Source organism: Anopheles arabiensis, chromosome 3 (genome assembly GCF_016920715.1).
Source record: "Anopheles arabiensis isolate DONGOLA chromosome 3, AaraD3, whole genome shotgun sequence".
In the NCBI taxonomy this organism is placed as follows: domain Eukaryota; kingdom Metazoa; phylum Arthropoda; class Insecta; order Diptera; family Culicidae; genus Anopheles; species Anopheles arabiensis.
Genome location: NC_053518.1, coordinates 77,402,955 through 77,413,254, shown reverse-complemented (window position 1 = coordinate 77,413,254; position 10,300 = coordinate 77,402,955). Strand labels below are relative to the sequence as shown.

The following is a 10,300-nucleotide window of genomic DNA, read 5'->3' as shown; positions in this document are numbered from 1 at the left end:
ATTTTGTAGGTTGATACGTGCTCGCCTCTGTTTCTTCATTGCAAAGATGATCTTCCAATAATATTTACGAAAACCAGTCGTTGGTATCAATAAATGGTCCAAATTTCAGATAACAATATTAAACAAGTTCCGTTTAAATTTCGTTATCTAATCGTCCAAAACCAGGTGATACAAACCCCACCAATGTTAAATGCCATACAGACCGTTGAAGTGCACGCACCAAGCAATAGGATTTAGCACAGCAATAGGAACTTTGGACCTTCACATAGTTGTGCAATACTTGAAATTTGTAAGCAATAATGCAGTGGTGTGTCAAATAAAAAAAAATACGTGAAGTGAAAGTTCATTACTGTGCATCAGTCAATGTTGATTGACTAACGTTGTTTAAACTATCCGTAACAGTACTGTGTAAGTAAATAATAGTTATTTTCAAGGTCAATATTGTAACATGAGCTATATGACGGTATGCATGATTTGAAATGTTTGCTCATGATATTATAGTTGCTAAAATACGTGTAATATTTTGAGCAGGAATAAGTACCTTGTATCTATGAATCTTGGATGTGCCGCAATTTTGACAACTGTGCAACAAAGGCATAAGCTCTTTTTGATACGACTGGCAAACTCTGCGGTGGCGGCATTGTTTTAGTCCGTTGAATTACTTAATTCAACATTCATCAAGTTATGTGCCCGGTTGTAGCTGAATATTGGTTGTCGCTGACAATGTGCGTTATTATGAGATAGAGTTGCGTAGAAAAAATGGCTGTTGAATGGCTTGTAAAGGTTTGTTTGTTGCATGGCAGTTTCAGGTGCAAACGCTAATAGAGAGAAAAGAAGTATGGGGCACCATCCAAGAAAACGAATCGAAAAGCTCGTACTGCATTTACTATTCTCGTGGACGGTAATCTGTCGTGCTTTATGAAAAAGGCTAAAAACGATAGGGGAACTAACGTGGGATAATATGTGCGCCTATCAGAAAAAGGCAACGTTTAGCAACCAAACTGGGCTTCTTCAGCAGTTGTGTGCGACAAATCGGGCTGAAAATAGAAGCATGAGACAACACAACAGCACAGAACAAACTGCAACAAGAGAGGAGCATGTAAAAAACAAATTAAGTACAGTCAGTCCATAAAGTATTCGTCTAGCTCAGGGGTCTCCAAACTTTTCTGTTTGCGGGCCGCATTACTTCACATATAATGGTGTTGAGGGCCATTGTTCAGTTGCCTGTATCTAATGCAAACGTTTAAATTTTGTCTTTATAAGAAAATACTTTAAAAATATACAAATCTTCTACAGCTTTCTAATATTTAAACTTGAACTACGTCGCTGAAAAGCAACACTTACATTTTCTTTAAATAAGTCACAATAATTAACTAATTATTTTAACCTTCACAAAGATGCCACGGTCCGCATAATAGGCTCTCGAGGGCCGCATGCGGCCCGCGGGCCGTAGTTTGGAGACCCCTGGTCTAGCTGAATATTTTACAGAAAAAAGGTAAATTATGGCTGCAATAGACATGGCCTGGCAAATGTAATTATAAGGTTTGATAAAGGAACCTTCAATACACACGTATTGCTAAAAAATAACCCACGCGTCTTACAAGACTTGTTCCAATTAATCTTTGATAAAAATGTACCATTTTCGGACCACGTGGCTAAGTTCTTTTAGAAAATTGGCAACTGATATTGAGAGTCTAATAAATCGTTTTCATCAGTTTGATTTCAGTTGGTTTGGTGTTTTGGGCAAATGACAATGATCTGTATGTTCTCCCGCTCGACTGACCTTCAGCCATGTGGTACTTTTTAAGTACAATTCAGAACTGGGCCTGAAAGTACTGAAAACATGAAAGAATATATTTCACGATCTCTTTTCCTGTCAATTTGAACCATTTTTCTTGGTCACCTTTCCTCACTGAGCCCTAGTATCATGACACCATGGTGCTACCGTTACACGAGATTTTGCTGCTGAATCTTATTGGACTTTAGACTAGACTTTATAAGACTGTTTTCGCTATAGTAGATGGCGATGATTTAATATGTTACTAGAGCCTAATTTCAAATGAATTCATTAATTATTTTATGCTTCGTACCAGATTTGGCCACATTCGTCGGATAGTATTACCCCAAACAAAACATTTTTTCTAGTAACTCATCCGTTCAAGCCATATAATAACCAGACACAATGAATTGAAACATGACCCACCAACCAAATGTGACTCATCTCTTTTTGTGATCTTATTGGGCATCATAAAATGCACTGATTCCTGTTTTATATTTGATTTTGTGGACATTAAACCGCTTCCTTCGTTAGATAAACGGCAAAGAATGGCTACTTAGTTCATAGTTCGACACAAAATTAATGTCACAAACATGGCGAAACGTTGATCAAATGAAAGAATGAGGCCTCCCACATGTATTGTAACCTTCAAAACTTGGTAGGATAGGTTATGCATAGGATTAAGATATGATCTTCGCCATCATGCTCCTTTCCTTTCCATTCCTCCCTCGCCTTTAGAGTCTCTCTGACCGCTCGAAGTGGAATTGAAACAACAGAAATGCATTAATTTAGAAGGAAGTCACCTGCAAATTGATAATAATAAATTTAATTCGTGTTTTCGTAGTGTTTCGTAGGCCAGCGTAAATGATTAAAAAGCTTGATAGATGAATATTTTTTGCGCGCCAATCGTATGACTGTTTTTTTAGATAATTTGGTTGCTATTGCAACCATAAAAAGTTATTTTTAGCAATACGAGTGTATTGATGATTTCTTTATCAAACCTCATCATTGCTTTTACCGCCCTATGTCTGTAGAGTCCAGCACTTTTTGATGTGTGTACGACGAATAGTTCTGGCATCTGTGGCGGAGCTCTCAATAAGACTACAGTCGATAGCTTTGCGGACAGCTGTATCGAGAGCTCACATTATGAGCCCAAGCGATGCTTTCTCGCTCTTTGAGGTTTCTGGTCTGTTGGCTAGAACGAGGAAGCACGTTAATTTTGTTACTTGCGACAGTTACCGAGAAAGCGAGAAAGCATGTTGGTTTTGTCGCTTCCCGCTGGGCAAAGCGACGGAAGAACTCATTGCCTTTCGCGCATTTTCTCATGCCTTCTTTTTCCTTCCTACGGCAAATTTGTCAAGCTGCTCGTCCCTGGCTCCGCATCATACCCCTCGCCTGAGCGCGCTGTCGAAGGTTTAGTTGTGTTGGTGCGCCAGACGGCCAATCGCTGTCAGCCGTCGTCCGTGCTTTTTCCCTCCATAGCGCTATCTCTTTCTCGCGTATGGCCAATACTCAAGAGTTGCTGTGGCGTTTAAAAAAGCCGTTAACAAACATTGCGGCGATGAAGTTGCATTTTCACAAATAAAACCAAAAAAGCGCAATGAGTTCAAACGCTGCAATGTAAAAATGACTAACGAATCGCTAGCTCACGGTGGAGGGTTTGCTGTGCAACGCGCAGAACCCTGATTCGCATTAACACGTTCAGCTCTGCGCTGATTTTCATCAACTCTCCGTTCCGCCGGCATCTAGAACGCAAGCTGATTGTGAAACCTGTATACTGGAAAGTCCACATTTAAAAAAATATATTTTATTGCCACTATACACTGTGCTACATGATGCTTAGAAGGTCGTTGAAGCATCAAACATGTTCAAATTAAAAAAAAATAGATTAGTGTTAGACGTTCTCCTACGCTTGTTTGAAATTGGCTTCTTCACCCTCGATTGGCACGGGCATTAAATGGCCTCATCAGCAGCGGCACGAAATAAAATAAACCATCAATACACCGATAACACTTTAAATCCCAAACCCAGTTTCTCCCGCATCGTCTCAAGGTCACACACAAATTAATAAATTCCAACATCCACCAATAACAATACACAACCGCAATGCTCACAACTAAACCTTCGACAGGCCGCTCAGGCGAGGAGGGGAATGAGGTGGAGCAAGGGACGGGGTAGCTCGACGAGCTGCTTGACAAATTTACCGTAAGAGGGAAAAAGAAAACATGAGAAAATTCGCGGAAAGCTTGATTTCTTCCGTCGCTAAAAACATACAATTTTTGAAATGCTCACTTCTGCTTCAATCCATTTTGTGTTTTTTAAATGTAAGATTGAACTATAAAAATATGATATCGCACATGGTTCGAAATCCATTTCTACTCTTTTTTTCGACTTATGTTTCATACGTTAGATAATAAGTAATAGATGCTTAGAACATTTTCAATGTAAATTTTCCCGGTCTTAAATTTCATAAAGTTTATTTTCAAAAACACCGTCAAAATTTTATTTTATTATCCTGAAACTGGTTTTGAAGTAAAGAATGCAATTGATATTTGTGTATGACACAAATGTTATTGTTGCGCCAAATATCAAATTTCAACCGTGAACATATATAACATATAACCCTGATATAACCATTCCAAAGGTGTAGTTCTAATATTCCAATCTATACTGTTATAGAAACCGGTCTCGTGCTACAGTCGTCAACTCGTACGACTTAACAACATGCCCGTCATGGGTTCAATCCCCAAATAGACCGCGCCGCCATACGAAGGACTGACTATCCTGCTATGGGGGGGAATCAATTAGTCACTGAAAGCCAAGCCCACAAGTGGGTACTGGCAGGCCTTGACCGACATCGGTTGTTGAGCCAAAGAAGAAGAAGACTGTTATAGAAAAGAATGGTTCAACACTGTTATAGCCTTTCCAGACCAATTAACTACTTTATTTACTCTTGCCGCCCCAAATTTTTCAGATTTTGCTTCTAATTTGACGTGTCCTTAATTATAACGTGGTTGTTCTTGATCAACACCATAGTACGGTGATAGCATCACATGGTAGATATCACTCTTGATCGAACTCGCCATCACTCTTGATAGAAACAGTCAGAATCTTTTCAGCTCTCTTGAGCACGTTACAGTAAGCATAGTTTCATTGTGGATCATTCTGCAGTTGATGCTGATCCGGCTAAATGCAGTGCGCACGGTTGTTTCACCTAACGCGCAGTATGTTGCAGTTATGTTGCGCAATGAACCATCTCTCCCTTTTGTACTTTGTTCCGGAAGGACTTCCTGAAATAGTTAGTTTTCCCGCCCGCGAGCAAATCGTTACATATCCAATTTTAACTTTCAAGCCATCAACATCCGCCGCTTTCTTGCTCGGAATTTCAGCAAGGCTTTTTAGCATATGGCCGCTTAGGGTCTCTCGGCTACAGCTGCCTCTTATTGTCATGCGTTGTCCTTGTCCCGACTCAGCCAATATTGCGGAGTAGTAGATTTGAGGGAGTAGTAGATTTGGGGTGATCCCTTGGTACGTGGTCATCAATTCGAACGACTCAATAACATGCCCGTCATGGGTTCAAACCCAGAATGGACCGTCCGCCCGTAGCAAGAATTGAATATCCGGCTACGTGGTAATGAATTAAGTCTCGAAAGCCTGTATAGGCCGGCATGTCCGCGTAGGACGTTACGACAAAAAAGAAAAAAGATTTGAGGGAGTGTACATGTTCGACGTCCTGGGTATAGCAACCCGTTTTACAGGATATTATGTACCACACTTATCTGCCGATGACGACGGTGTATGTAGTATTCGAAGAGCTTAAGCACCAATAATGAGTATGGTTGGCTTTATTAATGATTCAATGAATTGAAATATCAACCATTTTACAATTAAGCTATTTTGCATAGTTTTCAAACATGTTTTTTTTTTTAATATTGCCTTGAATATCTTGATTTATAATGGGAAGGGGTATGAGATGGGACACTTTATCATCAGGTGGCTAATTTGCAACTTTAATTATTGAAAAAAATCATTATATCCAATACCATGTGTTTTCAAATCGATTTGTGTAAACAAAAAATCTAAGTAACCATTGCCCTCATTACCCGCGGGCTGGCAGTGTGGCATGGAGCAAGTCCTTTCGCAGCAACGCGCGTTGCTAAGAGAGCTCTGCTCTCACCGCTTTCTCTCTCTCACTGAATGGTTACTCTCACGTCATTGTGGCGATTTTCGATTTTATATATAGTAAGATTTTATAGTAATTGAGACATACATAAAATATGCAAAATCATAGAGGGTGATAGCTTTACCATCTGCCCCAGGCTTGTTTAGCTAACATCAGACGAAAGCAACGGAACTTTATGAACAAAAGTACGTGTTTCGTAATTATGTACTACTCCACCACTACAACAACAGGATGAGCATGTGTATAGCAATAGAACTATGAACTACTTTCAATCATTCATCTCATCGTGAGTCGTCCTATCAAGTTAGGAGTTATTCAAGGAACCTACGGGGCTTGAACCCATGGCGGGTACGGTATTAAGTTCTACGAGTAGACGATTGTGCGACGGGATTAATTAATGTATTATTCATGATAATAATTAGTATCTCAATTATAATCATAGCTTTTATAGGTTTAGGATTATCTTTCAACCCGAAGTGTGTTTGAATGTTAATTAAGTGAAAAACGTTTTTCACATAACTTATCATATTTTATTTTATCAAATATCGTAGGATACAGTACAAAACGATCCAATGGAAACATGAGTCAGCTTTCATCACGTTTTTTGAGGGCCAAGTTCTTGCGGAAATCTTACCGAGTCTAACATCTTGATTGTTTTAGGAAGCTACTCATCTTTATCAAAGGTAAAAATACGTTTCCACATAAAACGAAATTAACAGATCTTTTATCATTCAACCTTAAGCTGCAGCCGTAATATGTTTATTTTACATTGCTTTCAGCAACGAAATATGGCCCCTACCAATAACAAAAGATCCCCCTTACAAGGCGCCGTTTACCACATTCGATTGACGATGATCATTCTTTTCCGGGCATTCGCATTGCACCGCCAAGGAAAGTTGCCCCAATTTGAGTTGAAGATGGAGGTTCCAGATGCAGGAAAGTTCGACGACCTGGTGTTTCGCTACACATCGCCAACGATACCGGAAGGTACTGTCTACATACAAGCTAAACATAAATATCCATCCGAAAAGCCAACGAAATCGAAAAAAATACATCCAAACCATCCGTACACACCAACGCGAAAAGAGCGACCAGCCATTACGGAAGGAACGCTGCTCACGAAATGGAACTCCAATGGGCCATTTTCAATTTCAAAGTACTTCATTTCGTACCTGGAAGGATATGAAAGATCGACCACAGGTTCGCATACATACTTGCTGTGCACTAATGCAACGATTGACAACAAATTGAAACCAAAATTAACATTACGGCCACAGGACAGCAGCGAGATACTTTCCTTTTGCGACGCCATAGGAGCAACGTGTTACAGCTTCAGCCCTGAGGAACAATTTCATGCTCTGAGTGATGCATTACGGCAAGCAAGTCTAGAAAAGCTAGGACAGATGCTCGTACTACATGTTCGTTACAACACAGAAATTAAATCGAATTATTCTTCGTTAAACGTATTCGTCGATCTGATTTCTGTGTGTGTCGAGGAACTAGAAGGAGGCACAGGGAAGTTTAAACTAAGCCAACGATTACTAACTGCATGTGAGTCATCACTCTTGGGGAAGTTGCGAGCTGTTCTTAAGAGTGAATATGATAGACTTATAAGAGCGAAGCAGTGTGACGATAGTTGTGTTAGCTGGGAAGAGATGCAATTCATGATCGATAAGTCCTTCTTTCAAACAAAGGCTCCACCGACTTCCACGCACGACGAATCATTTTTCTACGATCAAGTGAATCGTGTTATACAGAGATTTTACAAAGAGTTTATGCTTGTTTGTGGATCCTTGAACGGGGACCAGCTTCACAACAGTGTTCTAGAAATAATGCCACACTGGGTCGACGATAGAAAGACAATGCATAACATTATGTTCATGCGACTGTTTGATTCGATGAGCTTGTCCCAACCTGTTCCTATGGATTTAAACTATTTGAAACAACAGTTTATTAGTATGAAAGTGAATTATAACCTTTCTAGATTCCAAATTGATTCACAGTGTGACCTTAGTCGATGGCAATATATGTATCGATACATTGTGGTTCGATCAGATCGACTTCAACACACTGATCTGTACGAGTTTCTCAGCGATGAGTTCGCTTATGAACGTTACCAATATTATACTACATTGGATATCATAGTGTTTTCCCTTGTTGCATCCCAGACCGTTGCATTGCTTCAATGCAATGCATTATTCATACACTATGCAGCGAGTGATTTTGAGGAAGATATTTGTGATGTACTTCGTGGTTTATTTGAGTTCATTGCAGAAGTAGATCCCATCTCTTACAACATTATAATGACCATTGATCGGTCGAAGAAATCGATATTGCCAGGAATTCAAAGATATACCAAAGAATATAAGATAAAATTTATAGTAATCGAAGAAGTACTTAAAGCACGCCCGGGTGAAGAATGTTTTTACGTACGTGATCTAACCGAAAAGGCAAGACAAAAGCTGTACGCAAAATATTGCAAAACAACATTAAATCTTTTCGGAACCACGATATCGCTGAGAGGAATTGTAAATGATGATGATGGCTTAAGCTTCGTGTGTAAGTTCTTGTACAATTATAATGAACTAGATCACATTAAATATATTGAATCGAAGGAACAGAACTTTGAAGCAATCAAGCCAAGGTATATTTCGCGCATCGTTGAGCCATATGATGGAGAAAATGCAAAAGATTCAGAAGAAGAGGAGTATAATTTTTATTTCACTTATTGGGTCAAATATCAAAAAATATTCCTTGACAATATTCAGTTCCTTAGCGATGAGTTTTCTCAAATGGTCGCATCGGTTTCATCCGCAAATGATGTTGTACAATATGCCATTCCTGATGTTTTCAAGCAGCACGATGACACTAAAGTACATCTTTTACTTGATGAAGCTGGAGCAGGAAAGTCAACATATTTCACATGGCTTACACATGCTTTATCGATCGATGACCCTACACAGTATGTTATTCAAATGAATGCTTCACAGTATTGCACCGATTACAAACGATGGCAAAAATCTGACATTAAGCTGCTTGATGATATCGCCATCGTTCGATTTATTTACCGTTTGATCCATCTTACCCATTTTGTTCCAAACGTTTATAGCTTTTCGATTGAATCAACGGATGTGTTCCGCGACCAAGCTGATCATGCTGCAGAGCTATTGACGTTAGTCAACGGGAAACTTTATGTCAATACATGTAAAACAAAAACATTAGAATTAACATTCGCACAGTTGATCGAGCTGAAGGTTTTCCAGCAGAAGTTCAACCAAAAACAACTGATTATCTTATTCGATGGGCTTGACGAGACTGCTCCTTTCTATAAAGAGTTCGTAGTGCAATTCTTTGGAAGGCTTGCAAGATTGGAAGGTATTCGAGCTCTGTTCATCTCAACTAGACCGTGCGACTACATGGAACAGCTAAAAAGTACATTTTCTAACTGCAGAATGCATTATCTCAAGCTTTTATCGCAGTACGATCAGCTGCAATTTGTTCACAATTATTTGATGCACGAACTAGAAGGTTATAAACAATGCGACGAGAGTAAGCGGGATAAGGTTTTAGGTTACCTTTATCGCCAGATAGTAGAATATTTAGGAAATTTGAAGCGTATACCTTTGTTTCTTAACATGGCATGCATTATAAATCTACCGATAGCACAAAAAAACACGGACTTAAGGCGCCGTACTATTCCAGTAACGATGTTTCATAAAGCAAATGTAGATCTTTCAACACTAATCGAAAATTTCATCAATCAAAAACTAAGAATTTTATGCAGTCACAAAAATGGACTACCAGAATACATCTTAGACTACCCTCACCAAAAGGCAATAAACGATAAGTTTTGGGATAAAATTAAAAAACGGCACATTTTATTAGCCATGGTGGTAATGTTTGACCAAAAGCAAAGAGGGGCACTTTTGACATCAAATGAAACCATCCAAATAAATAAATTCATTAAAGAAGTACGTGAGGGCATTGAAAAAACAGGAATCATTACAAAAATTCATGATGAAACTCCTCAGTTTACTCATCGAATATTTGCTGAGTACTTTGCAGCTTGTTGGATGAACGATAACAAGAACCGCATGAGAAACGAGAGTTTCTTCCATTCGTGGGAATATTGGAATGGTGAATTGTATCCAATGCGTGACTTGTTCAATCGAATCATTCTAAGAGAAAGCAAAGAAAATTATCTTCACATGGCTGTTGTAAATCAATCACTTGATCTAGTTCGCAGGCTACTGAGAAATAATCCATCAGCTGCATTAGTGAAAGATGCTGTGGGTCGATTGCCTCTTCACCTGGCAGTTACGTACCCATCATTCGAAATA

At 39.1% G+C, this 10,300-nt stretch overlaps 1 protein-coding gene across 1 annotated transcript; it reads left to right on the top strand.

The window, feature by feature from the left end:
* The first annotated feature begins 218 nt into the window (after positions 1-218).
* On the top strand, positions 219-9,131 carry LOC120901195. Its single transcript, XM_040308903.1, has 5 exons — positions 219-408; positions 6,512-6,643; positions 6,740-8,667; positions 8,819-8,922; positions 9,070-9,131. The coding sequence occupies exons 3-5, from the start codon at positions 6,749-6,751 to the stop codon at positions 9,129-9,131; spliced, it is 2,085 nt and encodes a 694-aa protein (XP_040164837.1). The 5' UTR covers positions 219-408; positions 6,512-6,643; positions 6,740-6,748.
* The last annotated feature ends 1,169 nt before the right edge of the window (positions 9,132-10,300 follow it).